The 23,586-nt window shown below is 39.8% G+C and overlaps 1 protein-coding gene across 2 annotated transcripts in view; it reads left to right on the top strand.

The window, feature by feature from the left end:
• pkma (pyruvate kinase M1/2a) overlaps nt 1-23,586 on the top strand; it is a 42,360-nt gene that overhangs the window by 4,922 nt on the left and 13,852 nt on the right. For both annotated transcript variants that reach the window (XM_059946190.1, XM_059946191.1), the window contains exons 2-8: nt 5,912-6,093; nt 7,494-7,585; nt 12,026-12,157; nt 13,695-13,881; nt 19,721-19,991; nt 20,387-20,537; nt 21,144-21,296. In XM_059946190.1, the coding sequence (XP_059802173.1) occupies nt 5,931-6,093; nt 7,494-7,585; nt 12,026-12,157; nt 13,695-13,881; nt 19,721-19,991; nt 20,387-20,537; nt 21,144-21,296 (1,149 nt within the window). In that variant the 5' untranslated portion in view covers nt 5,912-5,930. The remainder of the gene's footprint in view (nt 1-5,911; nt 6,094-7,493; nt 7,586-12,025; nt 12,158-13,694; nt 13,882-19,720; nt 19,992-20,386; nt 20,538-21,143; nt 21,297-23,586) is intronic.

The raw sequence follows: 23,586 nt of genomic DNA, 5'->3' as shown, positions 1-23,586 counted from the left end.
AATCTCTCTACACTCTGGCCACTTTATTAGGTGCACCTGTACACCTCTATCTAATATCTAATCAGCCAACCATGTTGCAGCAATGCAATGTATAAAAGCATGCAAACATGGTTAAGAGGTTCATTTGTTCAGAACAAATGTCAGAATGGAGAAGAAATATGATCTAAATGATTCAGACTGTTTAATTACTGATGGTACTAGATGGAGTGGTTTGAGTATCTCAAACTGCTGATTTGGAGTTTACACACAAGTCTCTAAGAGTTTGCAGAGAATGGTGCAAAAAAAAATCCAGTGAGCGGCAGTTCTGTGGGTAAAAATGCCATGTTAATGAGAGGTCAGACTGGAAGGTGACTACCTCAAAATAACCATATCTCACAGCAGTGATGTGCAGAACATTGCTGAATGCACATCATGCCAAATCATGAAGTGGATGGGCGACAGTAGGTAACAGTTTAGCAAAACTAGACAGATTAAGATTAAATAAACATCAGCTAGTCTAGTGAATTGTGATTTTTTTTTTGTTGTAACAAACAGATGGTAGGGTCAGAATTTGGGACAAACACCATGAACCAACCTTGTCAAATGTTCAGGCTCATGATGGTGTGGGGGACGTTTTCTTGGCACACATTAATATCAGATTAGCATCATTTAAATGCCATAGCATAGCTGAGTGTTGTTGCTTACCATGTGTATCCCTTTATGGCCACAGTCTACCCATCTTCTAATGGCTACTTGTAGCAAGAAAATGCATCATGTCACAAAGCACATATAATCTCAAACTGGTTTCACAAATGTAACATTGTACTCCAGTGGCCTCCATAGTCAACAGATTTCAATCGAATAGAGCATCTATGTGGTGGATGTGGAAGATTTACAGCATGAATGTGTAGCTGACAAATCTGCAGCAACTGTGTGATGCGATAATGTCAACAGGGACTAGAATCTCTGAGGAATGCTTACAGTATTTTGTTGAATCCATGTTATGAAGAACTCAGACTGTTCGGGAAGCAAAGGGGTCCTACCCACTATTGGAATGGTGTACCTAATAAAATGACTACTGAGTGTATGTTCTCTGCTGATCTGAGATGATAGTTTTTTCTTGGTAAATGTTGTTTCACAGTAATGTTCCAGACCAGCTGCTTAATCTAGTTAGCACCCCTCTAGAGATTCTTATGCTTGGTATTGTTGCCTTGCGTTTTGCTGGCCTTTGACTTCTGTTAGGCTGGCAGAACTGAAACTAACAATCATATTTAAATTTTCTTAATGCTCTGATTCTGCCACCATCTCCAGCGTGAAAAGGTGAAGAGGCTGAAGTTGTAGTCAGAAATAGGGGATATGGGGTTTTGAGTAACCTGACTTTATGAAAGGTTTTGACAGGAAATGAAATTTGGAATATGGAGTATATTCCATATGGAGTCTGATTATTTTAAAGGGCTCACTTAAGAGGGGTAAAGGGGGTAGGTAATGTGAATGACAATTCTATAAGTTATAAGATAAGCAGGCAGATTTTAGAATGGAGCAAGAAATACAGGGTAGTAGTTACGGGTGATTTCAATTTCCCTCATATTGACTGGCACCTCCTGAGTGCAAGGGGGATAGATGGGGCTGACAATTTGTCAGGTGTGTTCAAGAAGGATTCCTGACACAGTATGTGGACCGGCCGACAAGAGGAGAGGCTATACTGGATCTAGTTCTGGGTAATGACACGGCCATAGTGGGGTGTGTCGGGAATGGTCAGGAGGAAGAGCATAGGAAACTGATACAGGTCACTCAATGCACTTTAGTAAACTATTTAAGAACTTTTTAAAAGCTATTCATTAATGCTTTTTGGGAGGGGGATTTTAGATGCATATCATATTTATACTGAGTTAAATACTGTATGTAATTAGTTTTGCTACAATAAGTGTATGGGACACTGGAAAAATGTTGAATTTCCCCTTGGGAATGAATAAAGTATCTATCTATCTAACTATCTAATGAACCTGGCCAGGTGACAGACCTCGTGGTGGGGAGCATTTTGGTGAGAGTGACCACAACTCCCTTAACTTCAGCATAGCTATGGAAAGGGATAAAATCAGATGAAATGGTAAAGTGCTAACTTTGAAGGGATGAGGCAAGAACTAGCGACAGTAAATTGGAAACAGATGTTCAAAGGGGAAAGCACAGAAGTAATGTGGGAGAAGTTTAGAGACCACTTGAGCTGGGTTCAGGATAGGTTTGTCCCACTGAGGCAAGGAAAAAAAGGTAGGAAAAGGGAACCGTGGCTGATGAAACGTGAGGCAACTCGTCAAGAGGAAAAAGGAAGCATACGTTTTATAGATAAGATGCAGGAAGTAGGAGGGGCTTATAAGAAATATAGGGTAGCCAGGAAAGAGCTAAAGAAAGGACTTAGGAGAGCTCGAAGGGGGCATGAGAAGGCCTTGGCATGTAGGATTAAGGAGAACCCAAATGTGTTCTAGGCGAATGTGAAGATGACGAGAATGGAGGTGGGATCGCTAAAGGATAAAGGATAAAGAGGGCAACTTGTGCCTGGAGGCAGAGGAGGTTGGGGAGGTCCTAAATGAATACTTCGCTTCAGTATTCACAAGTGGAAAAATATCTTGATCAGGTTGAGGTTGAAGTAGAGCAGACCTGTGTGCTGGACAGTGTGGAGATTAAGGAAGAAGTAGTGTTGGATCTTCTTAAAAACATTAAGATTGATAAATCCCCAGGGCTGGATATGATACACCCCAGGTTGTTGTGGGAATTGAGAGAAGATATCACAGGAGTACTAGCCATGATCTTTGAATCCTCTTTCGCTGCAGGGGAAGTGCCAGAGGATTGGAGAATGACAAATGTAGTTCCCTTGTTTAAAAAAGGTAATGAGGAGAAACCTGGGAACTATAGACTGGTGAGTCTTACATCAGTGGTATGCAAACTACTGGAAAGGATTCTTAAGGATAGGATCTAGGAGCATTTGGAGAAGTAGAGTCTACTCATGCACAGTCAACATGGCTATGCGAAGGGAAGATCGTGCCTCATGAGCCTGATTGAGTTTTTTTGAAAAGGTAACAAAAGAAATTGATGTGGGTAGGGCAGTTGATGTGGCCTACATTGACTTTAGCAAAGCATTTGACAAGGTCCCTCATGAGAGACTCATCCAGAGAGTTGTGAGGTATGGGATAAGTGGAACCTTGGCTGTTTGATAAAAAATTGGCTTGAAGGAAGAAAGCAGAGGGTAGTTGTGGAAGGAAAGTATTCTGCCTGGAGGTCAGTGACTATTGGAGTGCTACAGGATTCTGTTCTGGGACCCCTGCTGTTTGTGATTTTTATAAATGACCTGGATGTAGAGGTGGAAGGATGGGTGAGTAAGTTTCTGGATGACATGAAGATTGGAGGAGTTGTGCATGCAGCTGTATGTAGGTGGTCGAAGGTTACAAGAGGATATAGATAGGCTGAATAGGTTGGGCAGAAAAATGGCAGATGGAGTTCAATCTGGACAAGTGTGAGGTGATGCATTTTGGAAGGACAAACTAGAAGACTGAGTACAGGATTAATGGTCAATTACTTAAGAGTGTGGATGAACAAAGGGATCTTGGTGTTCAAATCCATACATCCCTCAAGGTCGCTGCACAAGTTGATATGGTAGTTAAGAAGGCCTATGGGATGCTAGGCTTCATTAATGGGGATTGAGTTCAAGAGTAGAGAGATCATGTTGCAACTCTACAAATCTCTGGTGAGACCGCACTTAGAATATTGTGTTCAATTCTGGTCACCTCATTATAGGAAGGATGTGGAAGCTATGGAGAGGGTGCAGGGGAGATTTACCAGGATGGTGCCTGGATTGGAGAACAAGTCATATGAAGCAAGGTTAGCAGAGCTGGGACTTTTCTCTTTGGAGCGTAGAAGAATGAGAGGGGACTTGATAGAGGCATAGATGGGGTGGATAGTCAGTCCCTGTTTCCCAGGGCACCAATAGCTAACACCAGAGGGCATATGTGCAAAATTAAGGGAGGGAAGTTTAGGGGAGACATCAGGGGTAAGTTTTTTTTTTACAGAGGGTTGTGAGTGCCTGGAATGACTTGCCAGGGATGGTGGTGGAGGCTAAAACATTAGGGGTATTTAAGAGCCCCTTGGACAGGCACATGGATGAAAGAAAACTGGAAGGTTATGGGGTAGTGTGGGTTTAGTACTTTAAGGATTATATGGGTTGGCACAACATGGAGGGCTGAAGGGCCTGTACTGTAGTGTTCTATGGTTCTGTGAGGGACTTTGGAAATGTAGCTAGACTGGAAAAGGTGGGTGGTTCTTCTTGGACAAGAAGCTGCAAGAGATATACGGGAAGCAACAGTGTGACTGAAGTAGGGTAGAGTAAAGGTGATTAGTAAAAGAACCAAAACTGCTGTGAAACAGTTGTTGGTGTCTAGAATGTACAGTATGCAAGGCACTCAGAAGTATCTGTTGTGTGATAGGAAGATTTAGGGGAGCTGGATTGTTCCTGCAATGAGATGGTATACACTTGGAGTGAAATTCAAAAGTAGCATGTTGCTCTTACCCTGTATTTCTTGCTAATGCTTTTAGCATTCTGTCCAGATTTTCAGTCATCATGTGAGTGGTCTTTGGTGTGAAATGAATCTTATATTCTCATTTGATATTTGTGTCTGTATACTTTGTAGAAAGAAGGGATGTTGATCTCTGCTAAGCAAAGGCTATGATATATCCTTTTGCTCTGTAGCATTGTCAGTAACTGCCATACAAACATCAAGAAATGCTCAATTTAAACTGGGATGACTTTATTTCAATGCCAGCAGTTTCATTTTATGCTTTCTGGATTAAATCATTGTTTCCCCTTGCATAGTATTGTTGGAGATAGTTTGGCTGCTGCAACCTGACCAGATTGAGATCTAGATAGCTCATTGTGGATCAACTCAGCCCTTGTTGGGGAGGTAGTCATTATGAGACCTTTGAGACTGAATATCTTCAGTATTAAAAGAAACTGATTTAAAAACAAAATTCAAACAAAAAAGTTTGAGCACCTCTTCCAATGTTTACTTGTTATTTTAAATGAAGTTATTAATTTTCTTGCATCATGAGATCTGCAATATTAACAAAAGTCAGTAATTTAACAATTCCCTTTCTCTTATGAACTAGGGCAGTTGGGTGCTTGCACCTTTGTGTAGCTGTTTTTTTCCAAAGAAAATCTACATTGCTATTTATTGTTTTTTTTTGTTTGCAGAATTGATGGGTGTGTGGTTTTTAAAAAAAATATTCTGACTTTTAGGGTAATACACAAATCCTAAAGGAACTCAGCAAATTAGTCAGCATCTGTTGATGGGAATAAACACTAATGTTTTGGAGCTGAGGACCTTCATTGAGACTGAAATCTGTGGAGGTTGAATTAATGGACAGGACAACCCACAAATTATTTGTTTTGCCAATCCTGTTGAAGGTTCTTAGCCTGAAATATTGATTGTTTATTCCCTTCCCATCAGTGGTGCTTGATTTGTTAAGTAAGTTCATCCAGTGTTTTGTGTTTTTCAGAATTCCAGCATCAAGGTCGTATTATTGCCCAACCATTGCATCGGGCAGATGGGGATTGTCTGCCATGGTTGGCAGCTCATCTGGAAACTCTGATCTCAAACTTCTGCTGCCTTGCGGCTATATCCGCTCATGGGGAAGGCTTTGGGAGTAAACACTGTGGGGGGGGGGGGGGAGTCCTTAATCTTAAATTCATCGCTGACTAGTAACTCCTGCGATGCTGCTGGTACCACACTGTATTGGTCTCTGTCGTCCCTTTGGGTTCATCAGATGTGTGGAGAGGGGAAGGTTCATAGATGGGCAACAGCTTGCTCTGCATATTGTGCTGCCCTGGCTTGCATATCTGGAGACCTCACTGCATGGCCCAGGCTGACGTTCTCTTTTTCCTTTCCAGGGTAGAATCAGCAGCAACCATGCCAACCTCAAAAGATGCACAGCATGAAATGGGAACAGCCTTCATTCAACGGCAGCAGTTGCATGCTGCTATGGCTGACACTTTTCTGGAGCACCTGTGCTTGTTGGATATAGACTCTGAAGCAACAACTGCTCGCAACACTGGCATTATTTGTACCATTGGTAAGCTTACAGAAAAGTCAAAGCTTTCTGCACAACAGCTTTGGTATACTGTTTGAAATTAAAATCCATATTTGATGATAGTTCACTGACTTTCAGCTGCAAACTATTTATGTACAGGATTGTGCTATATTTAAACAAAGTAAATTGTTTATATGCAACACTTAACCTAGGATTAGACGAATTATTTAGAAGATTTGCATGTCGGCTTTAAAATAAATTACTATTGTCTTTATGAAAGAGTGGAGTACAGAGTTGGAGTGTAGTTCAGCAAAAAAAAAGTGCAGACACTAGGGTTGTATAGAGGGGAACTTGGTTAAAGTTTTAGGGATATTAAAAGGCACCCAACGTAGTACAGGTTGACCACCAGAAATGTGGAATGATTGGAACCTGTGTAGTTCCAGCCTAATGATTTTTGTCAAATCACTGGTAGGTAGGTTGGAGTTTCATATATATTTGTGGTGTTTGCACTTTACATCTCAAGAATCACTCCCTTTCTTCAATGAAGACATGACGGGCTAGATTCGCACACGTTATAGACAATAGACAATAGGTGCAGAAGTAGACCATTCGGCCCTTCAAGTCTGCACCGCCATTCTGAGATCATGGCTGATCATTCACTATCAATACCCAGTCCCTGCCTTGTCCCCATATCCCTTGATTCCCCTATCCATCAGATATCTATCTAGATAAATGCAGGATAACACAGAAATTACTTAACAGTTCCAACAGCTGATTTTGCTAATTGCACTACCAAAACAGTGGCGATGGGTTGGTGCGGCGATGCAGGAAATTTGAACTTGGGCTGCTAATAATTGTCAGAATTGGCATGGAATCTGATTGCTGGAATGGAAATGGTTGATGTGTATTTCCTTATTTTGTTAATATGAGAACTTGGAAGTGGTCTTGTAAATGGAAAATTCTATATGAGCATCGTGGATATTTGAAATTATTTCTACAAACAGTAATAAAGTTTTAATGTTCTGTTGGGCAAATTTATTGGAGGATGTTGGTCAAGGCAATATGGGCTTGTGTATCTAAATGGATTTGATTTGCCCATCTTCCCAGTGACTTCTATAATTCATTTTATGAATCCCACAAATGCTCTCACTCCAATTCATCTGTGAAGTTTTACTTGCCAACTACCTTGAGTATTCCATTGTTTCCCTTCTGGAGTGCACAGTTCTTGTGTATATTTGATCTATTTATCCAAATTAAAGCTGATAATTTTTTAAAATTGTTCAATCATTTCCATTTTGACTTGATTAGCTTTTCACATTCTTGATTCTTGTATGTAACTTGGAAATGTTAGTTGAATATCTTAAGTTAATGTAACATTGGGTTTCAGTCATTCAGAAGCCTCTGACTGGCCTTTGCTCTCTTTCCATTGTGATTATTTTCAGGTCCCGCATCAAGATCTGTTGAGACGCTGAAAGAGATGATCAAAGCTGGAATGAATGTTGCACGAATGAATTTTTCACATGGAACACATGAGGTAATTCAGCTCTGAACTGGAACATGAATGGCTTTGTGCTGATACAAGTATTTAATACAAGTCAGCAGGTCTGGTTTTCATTCTGCTCTAAAGCCAGCTGTTTTAATTGCACAAAGTAGTTGTACACCTTTAACAGAGAGTGGAAAATAAGACCGGGCTTTGTTTTGTAACAAGTTGTCAATTTCAACCCATAAACAGTTTTGACTCACTCTGCTGCTTATTGTGTAGATACTGTCAAGGTGCATACAATTTTTCAGTCCTGGTACAAAAAAAACTGCTAAACTTGGTATTTCTGAAGAGTGAGGTTACCAATTGAACATTCTTTTTAAAAAAGGTAATGGGTAATGTTTCCCTCTCCAAGGCAATTTCAATACAGGTATATCTACTGTAATATGTCATTCCATGGCAAGATTAATGGATGAGGGGAGATCTGTTTGCATTATGCAGACTAAATTGATCATAGCATGATCAGGAAAACCTGTTTGAATATGATTTGAGAACAATTGTAGCTTCTGCTATAACATGAGGTTTCTTAGGGATGTAACACATGATAGAAATACTGCTTGTACTTAAAGTTTCTTACTGGATTTTGGATGCTGAGGCAAATTTAAAAAGATGCTCATGCTGATCTGGGTATCGGAGTAAAGAATTATAACCAGTTTATTTCTAAGAATAGAATTGGATTCCACTTGTATCACTAAAAATATTCTGGGCATTGCAACTTCAGAAGAATGTATCAACATTTTGAGATATTGCAGTGTAGATTACCAGCCAGAAATGAGGGTTAAGGTTTAATAAAGAGTTCACAACTAGGGTTGGAGAATGCTATGATTGAAGTTTAATGGTACTGGAGACAAAATTTATATAGGAATATGAAGTTGGTGAAAACTAAGAACGTTGAGCAGATAGATTTTTCCATATTGAATCCTAAAATTTCATTTGTTTTTAATGCAACATCATGGGTTTAAAAATATTTGGTGTAGCCTTTTTTTCTTTTTAAACATAATGGATTTTTGTGGATTATTCTTATAAATACTGTGGTTTAAATACAGATTTGTACTTATCTAGTGATTTGCTTTCTTTGTTCTGGTAGCGATAACCTCCGGTAACTGATTGGAGGAAGGAGGAAATCATCTGGCTAAATTACTAGTTTAAAGGTTAATTTGCTTGTAACTGTCCTTCAACCATAACTACTGGAAATGGTCAATTTTGGATTTTTATGGGCAAATTGCAGGGATCCCTTGCATATTATTAAGATAAATTTTGTTTAGAAAGTTCAAAGCAATTAGAAGACTATTAGGTCAAAGATCAGGGTTTTACTTGTTTGACCTATCAAAAACGGGCTAGTCAGCAAGGACAGCTGTGACTACAAGATCTTTTCAGCTGTTAAAACTGTCTGCGTGATATAGGTCAAATGAAATGTAATATGATCCATTGATCAAGCTTGCCTATATATAGATCTTGTGGCATTCATGTAACAAATTGTATCCACTTCATACATTTCCAGCCAACACTGAAAGCTTCAAGTATACTACAGGTAGTCCTCGAGTTGCGAATGTCCGACTTATGGACAACTCGTACTTACGAATCGAGGAAGGAGAAGGCTGTCCACAATTTTAAGTCGGATTGCAACACCGTCTGCCATTTTAAGTCGCTGCCATTGACAGTGTTGAGTGAGCTCTGGTCGGCTGGTGGCGCCATGAGATCAGTGCTGGACTCGAGACCGGAGGTTCCCGAGTTCAATCCAGTGACAAATTGCTCCCGTGCCGGGTTGGTGTTGAGCTCACAACTCGAACTTGTTTAAAAAAAAAACACTGCCACCTCCAGTTTAAATTCCCGCACGGAATATAGTGGAGGATGAAATACCCAAACCCAGCACAGCCCCCACTTGTCCCATTTAACCTGTCTGAGTGCGGTGGGCTTTAAGACCCGGGGAATTCAGTGCAGTGGTCCTCAGGACCTGCCGCCCGCAGTGTTTCTGTTGCATTGTCGGGAAGCGATCGCAATTGGAAATAATGAAACGTTTGGAAAGAGGTGAAACATCAGTTATTGGAAAGGTGTTAGGCTACAGTCGGTCAACAATCGGAACAATTTTAAAGGATAAAGTGAGAATAATGGAGCATGTGAAAGGCCTTGCTCCAATGAAAGCCACAATTATTACTAAGCAACTAGTGGTTTAATTATTGGAATACATAGGTTACTTAAGTGTTTTATATGCATAGAAAGGTAAAATATATACTAAGACAAACATTTGACTAACTGATGCTAAATAATACTGGATGTACTTGTTCCGACTTGCATACAAACCCGACTTAAAAATGGACTCGGGAATGGAACTCGTTCATAACCCGGGGACTGCCTGTATACCATAAATAATGTAAGAATCATTCTATTAATTGGAGTCTGTTTGCAGAAATAATAATTTTCCTCATCATTTAAGTTCCTGTTATGACATGTATAACTTGACTGATCTAGTCTGATATCCTAGCTTCTTTGAATACTTGAATTCCTGGAATATTGGCTGCATTTTGGCACTATCACTTGGTGAAATTCCAGCATGCTTAATTGAACTAACAATTTCTTTTCATATCATAAATGGACAGTAATGGAATACTGGTAGAATTGGTCTGTTTTCAGTATTTTTCTCCTTGTGATGTGGAGGCCATTTTGCTTGGCCTTGTGCTAGTTCGCATCATCTCATTTGCCCACTAATTTTCCCTGTAATTTTTGTTTCCTCCCCACATTCCCCTAACTTTAATTATTTCCCTTCTTCCTGCCAATCCTACTCATAAAAGAGGACAAATTAATACCCAGTTAAGTGTCCACCCACACTTGTGGATTTGAGAGAAAACCAGTGCACCTGGGAATGCATGCAGATAAAGGGATACAGCACCAAAAGAATTAAGAATGCACTTTAGATGGAGTTGTAACAACAGTTGTACAACCTGCCACTATGCAAACTTAAATTGAACTTCAAATCTTGCACTCATAAGATGCTACAGATCAGAAATTAGTAGTATCTATTCCTTTCCCAGATGTCTGAAATCTGCACCCATGAAGCATTAATTTAAAAATTCAAAGTTTTATTTGGTCTCAAGTTTGAATAAAGCTCTTCATTTGCTTTTCAATGGAACTGAAGGATTTTGACATTTAGTACAATAACAAGAACTAGTGTGATAACTAAAATTGTTAGCAAAACTATTTGAGAATGTCAGTCCTCTGAATAGATTTATTCTTGTCTAGCCTTTGCAGCATAATTGCTCTGATCCTCTGTTCTCATGTAAATTGTTGGCACAAAGTGTTGTAATTCTTTATATGGCCAGCAATCAGTGTAGTGAAAATAATGTAAATTTGCTTGTGGTTCTTGTCAATAAAGGTAACATTAGGAGTGGATTAATTTCTGAATTGTTTTAGCTTTTCCATTGGAAGAATTTGCACAGTAAACGGTTCTGACCCCTCTGCTTTAGACTATGATAAGAGATTGAGTTGCCTGTGATTGTACTCGCTAGAGTTCAGAAAGATGAGAGGAGATCTTTATAAAAACATATAAAATTATGAGAAGGATAGATAAGATAGAGGCAGGAAAGTTGTTTTCACTGTTGGGTGAGTCTAGAACTAGGGGATTTAGCCTCAGGATTTGGGGGAGTAAGTTTAGGATGGAGATGAGGAAGTGCTTTTCCCAAAGAGTGGTGACTGTGGAATTCTCTGCCCATTGAAGCAGCGGAGGCTAAGTATACTTAAGACAAGATTGGATAAATTTTTGAAAAGTAAGGGTATTAAGGACTGTAGGGAAAAGGCAAGTAGGTGGAGATGAGTCCATGGTCAGATCAGCCATGATTTTATTGAATAGTGGAACAGACTCGACAGGCCAGATGGCCTAATCCTGCTCCTATTTCTTGTTCTTATTTACCCAGATCAGATTTTGTAGTTGGCACCTTCTTTCTTTCAAAGACCTGTATATATGTATATATGGAGATACATTGCTATTGAGGTGAGAGGAGTTCCAAATGTTCTAAAGTAGCTTATTTCAGCTGCTAATCTTTTGGATCATAAGCCTTGGTGGTTTGGGATTGTAAGGTGGAAAACACTGTGGCTGATAGTGACCTTGCTAGCGAGGATTGGAGTGCTTCATTTGTCTGTTGTACGTTTCTTGCAGATGAATTAAGTTGATTAATGTTGTCCATGTTTATATGGTCTTTATTTGTGTAGGATATTAAAGGTTAGGCATTTCCGTGTATTCTTCCGGTTCAAGTTTTTGCATAAAATTGGACATTCCACTTTCAAAAATATTGTCAAATTATGTTGTGAAGTATACATTATTGCAGTAGGATGTCCATGTGTAGTATTGAACTATAATAACTTTGTTCAAAATTTTTCTTCAGAAGGAAGCTTAAATCTTTCAAATTGCAGAATAAACCTAAATTGAACTCTTCCTTTCAGTACCATGCAGAAACTATCAAAAATGTCCGTGAAGCCACAGAAAGCTTTGCTGACAACCCTATCAACTATAGGCCAGTTGCCGTTGCTTTGGACACAAAAGGACCTGAAATCCGCACTGGACTCATCAAGGGAGTAAGTGTTCTATTTAAATATTTCATTTGAATTCAGTGCTTGTGGGTTTGTGAAGTTAGAGGTAGACTAGCATATTTTGTTACAATGTGGTTAGTCTTTGTGGTAAAGTATTATGGTAAACAAAGCTTGCTAATTTTTATCTGGCAATTGAAATGGGCAACACTAATCTAGGCTGAATTGGTCATTAAGTTCAGCTTGCATTCAAATGCTGTTCCATTTCTTTCTGAGCATGATGTGTACAGTAGGTGGTTAGAAAAATGAACTTGTCATCTCATTGAAGATACTTACAATTAAAGCTAGTTGTCAGTTTTTAGGGGGGAAAACAGCCATGCCTCAGTGTAGAAAATGCAAATAATTACAATTTGGAAATGATTGTATTTGATTTCAGATGCAGTTTTTAAGCCAGAGAACCATTGTTGTAAATCTTCATTTTCTGTTTTTTGCACTGATTTTGTCAGTTTAAATGTATTTGATAAATGTCAAAATGACAATTTTAATTCATAAGTCTGAGGATCAGGAATAGGAGCTGTTAATTTGACCTTGCAGCCATTGTATGTTCTGTTTAAAGTAGAAATTCCTTTAATTTCTGTCTCAATTGCTTGCGTATTCAGACATGGCAGGATTTGTTTTATTTGGCATGGTTTTTTTTATATCTTTATCTGCAGACTGTTAGTGTGCATTGCTGGTATACAGTTTGGGCACATTGGGGGGAGGGGGGGAGAGGCAGTTGCTACCAGGCAGTTTCTTTCACCTAAGGATGCTAGCAGCAGTTCACCCACCTTCAACTTTCCACTGTGAGCTGGGACTTTAAGATGGTAGATCTACTCCATTGTGGTACTGAGGGCAAAAAGGAATTTTCTTCTAACAATCCCCAAATGTTTCCAATGTTGCTGCCAGGCTGAACACTGCCATATAAAGCAATTATCTAAAGTGAAGTGATCAGTGACTTGACCAACAGTCATCACCTTTGTTTCCCCCCACTTTTATGATTGGGAGACTGAGCACTCTACTGCAGCTTATAACACGTTCCTGCACTTGTACTTATGGTATCCCACTGTGCATTGCACACGTGCCCACATGCTCATTGGAAACTAGGCTATCTGTTTTGTCATTCTGGCTGAATATGCTTGGGAATCCCTATGCCTTCACATTTGAGCTGATCCCTGCCATCATTGGAATTGCAACCTCATTAGCTGTTTAATTGTCCACCATTCTTGATTAGATATGCTAGGATTGCAGAGGTTTCTCTTTATAAAATATGGTGTGCATATTGTATTTGTTAAGTAATCACAACAAGTTTAAATTGTATTATATCTATCTACATGGACCCAAAGTTATACTCTTATACTCTTTGTATTAGCCATCTCATTCCACTGCTCTCAATCCTGATGCAGGTTTTTGACCCAAAACATCAATAATTTTTCTCCCACAGAAGTGACTAATTGATCCACTGAGTTCCTCTACTTTCTGGACAGCAGCATCTGCATTCGCTTGTGTCAACTTAAATTGTCTGATTTACCTTTTTGTTTTCCTGCAGAGTGGCACTGCTGAAGTTGAACTTAAGAAAGGAGCTAACCTTAAAGTCACACTCGATGATGCTTATAAAGAAAAATGTGATGAAAATATTCTGTGGGTGGACTACAAGAATTTGACTAAAGTGGTTGAGAAAAACAGCCGAATCTATGTAGATGATGGCTTAATTAGTCTCCGTGTGTTGGACATAGGTCAGTGTTGTGCTGCGGACTATCCTAATATTAGGAGCATTGCAGTTTTGGTTGATTAATGTTGTGTACTTCAGATTTAAAGAAAAAGCATTTTCTGCTCTCTGGCATTAATTACAATATTCTGCCTGCTTTACCTTGAGATTGGCTTGCAATTCATTTTCATCACATCTTCTGACATGTGTGATGGCATGATGTGTGAGCATTTAAATTTTGGATTTTGTTTCATTGTTATTCATAACTGGATTTTTTTTAAGTTGCTTCAGGAAATTGGGACATTCTTGAAGGCTAGTGTTTATTCTTAAGCTTCCCTGAACTGAATGGCTTGTTAGAATAATGTGGAGGATATTTAAGTTGACCTAATGCTTCAAATCTGTGCAATTCTAGACAGGAGATTTAAAGATTAGCCTTAATTGTCACATGTACCTCAAAATATCGAAACGTTCAGTGAAAAATGTCATTTGTGATCATGACCAATACAGTCTGATGTTCTGTGGGTAGGTCACGGATGTCACTATAGCATGTCCACTACTTACGAACCATAGAACATTACAGCACAGAAATAGGCATTTTGGCCCTTCTTGGCTATACTGAACCATTTTTCTGCCTATTCCCACTGATCTGCAGCTGGACCATATCCCTCCAGACACTTCTCATCCAAGTACAGGTGGCCCCCGTCTTTTGAACATTTGCTTTACAACAGCTTGCTATTAAGAAGGACCACATTAGTACCTGTTTTCGCTAATCAAAGAGGATTTTCACTTTTACGAAAAAAAGGACTCCCACTTTATACGTGTGTGTACCTTGAAAAAGACTACCATGACCATGAAGCCTTATGCTGGCAGTTGTGTGCACATGCGTATACGTGCCGATTATTTTCTCACCAAATCTACAAACGTTTGTATTTTGGCTCGTTGTCTTCCTGATTTTGATAAGTGAAACTACACTACATACAATATTTCTACTATATAAATAGGCTGTATATTTATTATGTCATTCCTGCTTTTACTATAGGTTTGTGTTATTTTAGGTTTTTATCTGTTACTTGGTTTGATTTGGTAGGTTACTTTTTGGATCAGGGAATGCTCAAAAATTTTTCCCATATAAATGAATGGTAATTGCTTCTTCGCTTTACGACATTTCGGCTTACAAAAGGAATGCTCTACCTTCGGATAGCCTGGGAACTTGTACTTGTCGAAGTTCTTCCTTAAATGTTAAAAGTGAGCCCGCGTTTACCACTTCATCTGGCAGCTCAATCCACACACCCATTGTTAATTTCAACTTGATCTTGGATAAAGATAGATCTGGTCCACTGGTTGCGGTTCTAAACTGAAAAAAAAAGGCCAAATTTGAAGAAATGAGAAAGGATCTAAAAAGTGTGAATTGGGACAGGTTGTTTCCTGGCAAGGATATAGTTGGTAAGTGGGAGGCCTTCAAAGGAGAAATTTTGGAAGTGCAGAGGTTGTATGTTCCTGTCAGGATTAAAGGCAAAGTGAATGAGAATAAGGAACCTTGGTTCACTAGGGATATTGGAACTCTGATAAAGAAGAGAGAGATGTATGACATGTATAGGAAACGGAACAAATAAGGTACTTGAGTATAAAAAGTCCAAAAAAATCACTGTGTGAAGAAGCTCTCCCTAATGTTCCCTTTCAACTTCCCCCTTCACCCTTAACCCATGTCCTCTGGTTTTTTTCTCCCCTAACCTCAGTGGAAAAAGCCTGCTTGCATTCACTCTATCTATACCCACTATCATTTTATATACCTCTATCAAATCTCCCCTCATTCTTCTACGCTTCAGGGAAGAAAGTCCTAACCTTTCTTGGTAGCTCAGTTTCTCAAGTCCTGGCAACATCCTTGTAAACCTTCTCTACACTCTTTCAACCTTTTTAATATCCTTCCTGTAATTTGGTGACCGAAACTGCACACAATACTCTAAATTCGGCCTCACCAATGCCTTGTACAACCTCAGCATAACATTCCAAGTCTTATACTCAATACTTTGATTTATAAAGGCTAATGTACCAAAAGCTCTCTTTACTACCCTATCTACCTGTGACGCCACTTTTAGGGAATTTTGTACCTGTATTCCCAGATCGCTTTGTTCTACTGCACTCCTCGGTGCCCTACCATTTACCTTGTACGTTCTAGCGTGGTTTTTCCTTTGGAAGTGCAATACTTCACACTTGTCTGTATAAAACTCCATCTGCCATTTTTCAGCCCATTTTTCCAGCTGGTCCAAATCCCTCTGCAAGCTTTGAAAACCTTCCTCACTGTCCACTGCACCTCCAATCTTTGTATCATCAGCAAATTTGCTGATCCAGTTTATCACATCATTGATATAGATGACAATTAGCAATGGACCCAGCACTGATCCCTGTGGCACACCACTAGTCACAGGCCTCCACTCAGAGAAGTAATCCTCCACTACCCCTCTCTGGCTCCTCCCATTGAGCCAATGTCTAATCCAATTTAGTACCTCACTATATATACCTAGTGACTGAACCTTCCTAACTAACTTCCCAAGCGGGACTTAGCCAAAGGCCTTACTGAAGTCCATGTAGACAACATCCACTGCCTTCCCTTCATCCAATTTCCTTGTAACCTCCTCGAAAAACTCTTAATAGATTTGTTAAACATGACTTACCACGCACAAAGCTGTGTTGACTCCCTAATAAATCCCTGTCTATTCAAATATTTGTAGATCCTATCTCTTAGTACTCCTTCCAATAATTTACCTACTACTGACGTCAAACTTACTGGCCTATAATTTCCTGGATTACTTTTAGAGCCTTTTTTAAACAACGGAACAGCATGAGCTATACTCCAATCCTCTGGCACCTCACCCGTAGATACAGACATTTAAAATATATCTGCCAGGGCCCCTGCAATTTCAACACTAGTCTCCTTCAAGGTCATGGAATACCCTGTCAGGTCCTGGGGATTTATGTACTCTGATTTGCCTCAAGATAGCAAGCACCTTCTCTGCAATCTGTATAGGTTCCATGACCTCACTACTTGCTTACCTTACTTCCATTGACTCCATGCCAGTTTTCTTAGTAAATACAGATGCAAAAAAACCCATTTTAAGATCTGCCCCATTTCTTTTGGTTCCATACATAGCCAACCACTCTGATCTTCAAGAGGACCAATTTTATCCCTTGCTATCCTTTTTCTCTTAATACACCTGTAGAAGCTCTTTGGATCATCCTTCACCTTGACTGCCAAAGCTACCTCATGTCTTCCTTTAGCCCTCCTGATTTCTTTCTTAAGTATTTTTTGTACTTTTTATACTCAAGTATCTTATTTGCTCCCTGTTTCCTATACATGTCATACATCTCTCTCTTCTTTATCAGAGTTTCAATATCCCTAGAGAACCAAGGTTCCTTATTCTCATTCACTTTGCCTTTAATCCTGACAGGAACATACAAACTCTGCACTTCCAAAATTTCTCCTTTGAAGGCCTCCCACTTACCAATCACATCCTTGCCAGAGAGCAACCTGTCCCAATCCACGCTTTTTAGATCCTTTCTCATATCTTCAAATTTGGCCTTTTTCCAGTTTAGAACCACAACCCGACGACCAGATCTATCTTTATCCATGATCAAGTTGAAGCTAATGGTGTTATGATCACTGGAACCAAAGTGTTCCCCTACACACCCTGCTGCCACCTGTCCTAACTCGTTTCTTAATAGGAGATCTAATATTACAACCTTTCTAGTTGGTACCTCTATATATTGATGTAGAAAAAATTTCCTGAACACATTTTAAAACTTTAACCCATCTAGACCTTTAACAGTATGGGAGTCCCAATCACTATGTGGAAAATTAAAATCCCCTACTATCACAACTTTGTTTCCTGCAGTTGTCTATCTCTGCAGATTTGCTCCTCCAATTCTCACTGACTATTGTGTGGTCCATAACACAATCCCATTAATGTAGTCATACCTTTACTGTTTCTCAGCTCCACCCATATGGCTCCGGTAGACAAGCCCTCTAATCTGTCCTGCTTGAGCGCTGCTGTAACATTTTCCCTGACTAGCAATGCTACCCCCCCACCCTTCATCCCTCTGCCTCTATCACGTCTGAAACAACGAAACCCTGGAACGTTAAGCTGCCAGTTCTGCCTCTCCTGTAGCAAAGTTTCACTAATGGCTACAATGTCGTAATTCCACGTGTCAATCCACGCCCTCAGCTCATCAGCCTTCCCCATGATACTCCTTGCATTGAAATAGACACACCTCCAGAAGATTGTTACCACCACACATAACCCTTCTATTTGTGACTTTGCTTGAACCTTTAACATTTATTTTCACCGCCCACTCCACTATCTACTCTAGTTCCCATGTCCCTGCAAGGATATTGGGTTCCCTGTTCAGGTGTAACCTGTCTCTTGTACAGGTCCCACCTGCCCCGGAAGAGGTCCCAATGATTCTGAAACCCTGCCCCCTACAGCAGTTCCTCAGCCACGTGTTCATCCTCCAGAGCATCCTATTCGTACCCTTACTGGCACGTGGCACAGGTAGCAATCCTGAAATTACCACCCTCGAGGCCCTGCTTTTTAACTTCCTACCAAGCTCTCTATACTCGCTCTTCAAGACCTCCTCACTCTTTCTTCCTATGTTATTGTTACCGATGTGTACCATGACATCTGACTGCTCACCCTCCCATTTCATAATGCTGTGCATGCGATCAGAGACACCCCTGACCCTGGCACCCGGGAGGCAACAAACCATCCGGGAGTCTCTGTCACGACCATAGAACCTCCTGTCTGTACCTGTAACTATCGAGTCCCTTATCACTGCTGTTCTCCTTTTCTTCCCCACCCCCCTGCACTGCAGAACCAGACTCAGTGCCAGAGATCTGGCTGCCGCAGCTTGTCCCAAGTAGATCATCCCGCTCTCTTCTCTCCCTCTCCTCCCCCCACCAACAGTATCCAAATCGGTATACTTGTTGAGAGGAATGGCCACGGCAGCCCTGCTCAGCCTGCCTTTTCTCCTTCCCTTGCCTGACGGTAACCCAATTACCTGTGTGCTGCTCCTTTGGCATAACTACTTCCCTGAAGCTATCTATAAACTTCTCATTCTCCTAAATGATTTGGAGGTCATCCAGTTCCCTAATGTGGTTTGTTAGGAGCTGCAGTTGGATGCACTTCCAGGTGTCATTGTCAGGGAGACCAGAGGTCTCCTTGACTTCCCATATCCTGCCTGACATTCTCTCTACTCTAAACAAACAAAACTTACCGGAACCTACCCTGTCCTCTGCCTGTTCACACCGAAACCTGTTGAGCCAAAACTGTCCCAGTCTGACTCAATCTACTCCGATGACTGCTGCATATGGCAGTCTTTTTTTTTTAAACCTTTGGTGCGCTATGTCACGTGCCTGTGCAGTTTCCTTCGATCAGTTTTTTTTAAAAGTGGCTTCTCTCCGAGCTGTGTTTAGTCCTTCACTCTCAGCCTGTTGCTTCGGTTTTAAAAAGCAAGATTTAAACCTAACCTGGGTATTTAGAATGTGGGAGAAAACTAGAGTACCTAGGGGAAACACACACAGTCATGAGAACATATGATCTCCTTACAATCAAGTAGCAGGAATTCAACCCTGATCTTCTGATTGTTTGTGCTATAAAGCATTAAGCTAACTGCTACATTACCATACCAGCCTTGGACAGTCAAGAATAGTAAATTTGTTTACTTAGTCAAATCTTGGAAGGTTGTTGAGGTGCAAATATGTTTTTGTCTAGCTCTTGTTGGATTTTTATCATTCAGTTGCTTTTCCTTGATTTATGTATATCTGTATCACTGGTTTGCTTATTGTTATTTACATTGCTTTATTCCTTTTACAGGTGCAGATTATTGTAATACTGAGGTTGAGAATGGTGGTCTTCTGGGCAGCAAAAAAGGTGTCAATTTGCCGGGAGCGGCAGTTGACCTTCCAGCTGTATCAGAAAAAGATATCCAAGACCTAAAATTTGGTGTGGAACAAGGAGTAGACATGGTGTTTGCCTCCTTCATTCGTAAGGGTGCTGATGTTGATGCTGTGCGAGCAGTCCTTGGTGAGAAAGGAAAGAAGATCAAAATCATCAGCAAAATAGAGAATCACGAGGGAGTGCGTCGGTGAGTGGTCAATAGCATTACAATTGTATGATAAGTACAGCTTCAGTTGCAAAGTACAGTGCAGATTATAACATCAAGAATAAACCTTTTGAGCCCTGAAACCTACTGATGGGTCATCAGTAATCCTAACTCCAAGTAACTGTTCCATGCACTTGAATTACTAATGGAATTGAATTAAGCCTGGATTCATTTGCTGTTCATGAAGGTGTCAAACATCACATATTTTCACGCAAGTGTTTTGTCTTTTCAAAAGATCTGACTCCATCAAGTGGAAGTATATAGTTATTTTTATCCAGTTATTTTGGAGATGCAGCCATGTTTGTTCTTCCATCATTTATAGGCTGTGTGATTTATGAAGAGTCCTTACTGGCTACTTAAGTACATTTTTATTTCAGATTTGATGAGGTCCTGGAGGCCAGTGATGGCATCATGGTTGCTCGTGGTGACCTGGGCATTGAAATCCCAAGTGAGAAAGTCTTCCTCGCTCAGAAAATGATGATTGGACGTTGTAACAGAGCAGGCAAACCTGTCATCTGTGCTACCCAGGTATAGTTTTCTCCTTTCTTCCCTGTCCACTTCCAAAAATTAGGTCTAAAATTGTAGGCCTGTGATGAATAGTGTCCCTAGTGTGGCTGCATTCCATGTTTGTGAAGGATAGTTGTATTAAGCTTGTACAGATTACAGATCTGTCACTGTTTGGCAATTAGTAATACAGGTTCAATCCCCAGTGCTTCATATTTGCAGTTTGCTTTGTCTTCTGGAATCTTCTTCCCAGTTCACAAATTTCATAACTACCTTTCAAAGCTCAGCTACTAAATTGTCTACTAAAGGGCAGCATGGCACTGTACTGGTTAACATGCACCAGTAACCCAAGTTCTGAAAAAAAAAAAAGTTTGTACATTCTCCCTGTGATTGTGAGCTTCCAGGTGCTCTTGGTTTCTCTGTCCAATGACATACAGTATGAGTTAGTATGTTAATTGGTCACATGCAGCACAGGTTTGGTGGGCTGGAAAGGCCCGTTGCCATGCTGTCTCTAAATTGCCCTAGCGTAGGGGTGATAGGAGAATCAGCTTCTGTTGGTATGTGAGACCAGGTACAAGGAATGAAACATTCATGAAGAATATCTATACCTATGTTTTTTTGTACTCGCAGATGTTGGAGAGCATGATCAAGAAACCCAGACCCACCCGAGCCGAGGGCAGTGATGTAGCTAATGCTGTACTAGATGGTGCAGATTGCATCATGTTGTCCGGAGAAACTGCTAAAGGAGATTATCCCCTTGAAGCTGTAAAAATGCAGCACTTGGTATGTAATTAACATTAACCATGTTTCTTGATCAGTTTTTGGTTGCAGTTAATAACTCGTGGAAGGTAGAGGCCATAGCAGTGGTTTTAAGACTCGGGTTCAATTTGCGAGTAGCTGTAAGGATTGTTAATCTTAGTCTGCGCATTCCTTGACCAACGAACTGTTTCATAAATTGTAATTGAAATAGTTGATGCCTTGCTTTCTGCTTTGAGCTTTGTTTTGTTTCATTTATCTCAGCCATCATATTAGCAAGTTGATTGTACTCATACTCGTTATTAATTTGCCTCATTGACAGTTTAATTAGCATGAGTTTTTTAAGTTTTTAAAAAAAACTTTCAGTTTTCTAAATTAAGCTATAGGTTTTAAGCATGTTGAGTTTTACTTGGTGGATTGTTCAATAATGTGTATTTCAGGATCCTTTTAATACCCATGTTCTGCAACAGTTAAATTGCTAAGTGGTGAAGATCCAGCTGGTCCATCAAATTGTTTACTGTAAAAATATTTTTTTCATAGCATGAGCTTTTCTTCCTGACCAAATTACACGAAGTTTGGGATAAGAAAAAAAAACTAAAATACAGTGTATTCTGATTAATTGAGCCATCAGTTAATTTGTGATAACTCTCAAAGAACAAAAAATATTTTAAGAAAATAGTTGTGAGCCCCTTTGCTTATTTGGTACACTTTGTAACTTAATTAGGACAGGAGACTTACCAAAATGCACTTGAGCCAAAATATACTGATCCTAATGTGTCTCTGTTAACCAGAATCCACTATTGGGATTGGAGGAAGGAAAATTTGACAATATCACCGAGTCTCAGCATATACTGAGAACTACCATACACCCTGCACTACCTTTTCTATTATAGTTGCATTGATCTTGTTCTAAAATAATTTTCATTTGAGTGGGCTAAGCAGCACCGTGTATCTTGGGTAGACAAATGCTTACAAGGAATTAACTCATTTTGGTTACATGTGTGACCAAGTTCTGTTTGTTTCCCAAAGCCATGTAGCTTGCATGTCTTTTCACAAGGATCAATCATCATGGCACACAACATTTTAAGATTTTCAAAAAATGGTTCAAGGTTGTCTAATTATTGATGTTTTATTGACCCTTAAAGTGTTCTGTAGTTTTCTTGTGAATGTGTCAAAACACAAACGTTTTCTAACTTCATTGTATTTATTCTTTTATTGCTTATTTGCATTCTGTTTGAACTACTATTCTCAATTAGCTTATTTGTTTTTTGTCACATCATTAGTTTTTTGCTTTGCAGCCATTTTCATCACATCGCTTCACAAAAATAATAATTCTTAAGCTGCACTGGCATTTTTTTTTCTTGGCTACTTATCCATAATCTTCACACTGTTATGTCTTTTTCCCAAATTAAATCCCATTCTCCCATTCTTTTAAAATGTGGTTTAGATCATCGAGCAACTGTTATTGACTTCTGACATTATCCGAAATCCCCACATCAAACCAAATTTGAGAGCACAACCAATTGAATTTGTCACATACGAGGAAATCTGCAGATACTGATGGCATCTGATGGCATAGACATTGACTTCTCTAACTTCCGTTAATGCCCCTCCATCCCTGACATATTTAGTTGTTTGCCTGTTCTTCATCTCCCACTGGTGTGCCCCCCCCCCCTTCCTTTCTCCTGAGGACTCCCATCCCATGATCCTTTCCCTTCTCCAGCTCTTTATCACTTTCGCCAATCACCTTTCCAGCTCTTAGCTTCATCCCACCCCCTCTGGTCTTCTATCATTTTGCATTTCCCCCTCCCCCCACTACTTCCAAATCTCTTACTATCTTTCCTTTCTGTTAGTCCTGACGAAGGGTCTCGGCCCGAAATGTCGACAGCGCTTCTCCCTATAGATGCTGCCTGGCCTGCTGTGTTCCACCAGCATTTTGTGTGTTTGAATTTTCACATGTTCATTTTGGTTTGACAAATTTAAATTGAGGTTCAGTATATTATTAAATTTTAAGATCATTGAATTAGATTGAAATTTTGCACTTGGATCAACTAGTTACTTCATGTCCAAAGATTGGCTTCTCTTGCTTTGTTTGCCAAAACAAAATTCCTGTGTGTATACATAGATTTTCAAGTGGAAAATCCTTTATAGGCTGTATGGCTTTTTTTTTTACAGATTCAACCTGTCCTGTTGCATGAAAATCATCTTAACAAAATGCAACTGCCATTCAGTTTAGATTGCAGCAGCTTCGTTTGGTGCTGTGCTAATGTGGAGATTAGATACTTTTAATTTGGGTTTGGTTGCTATTTCATCCTTG

This window comes from Hypanus sabinus, chromosome 21, assembly GCF_030144855.1.
Source record: "Hypanus sabinus isolate sHypSab1 chromosome 21, sHypSab1.hap1, whole genome shotgun sequence".
Lineage (NCBI taxonomy): Eukaryota > Metazoa > Chordata > Chondrichthyes > Myliobatiformes > Dasyatidae > Hypanus > Hypanus sabinus.
Note: the sequence above shows the minus strand (reverse complement) of the source record. Positions and strands in the feature narration are given on the sequence as shown.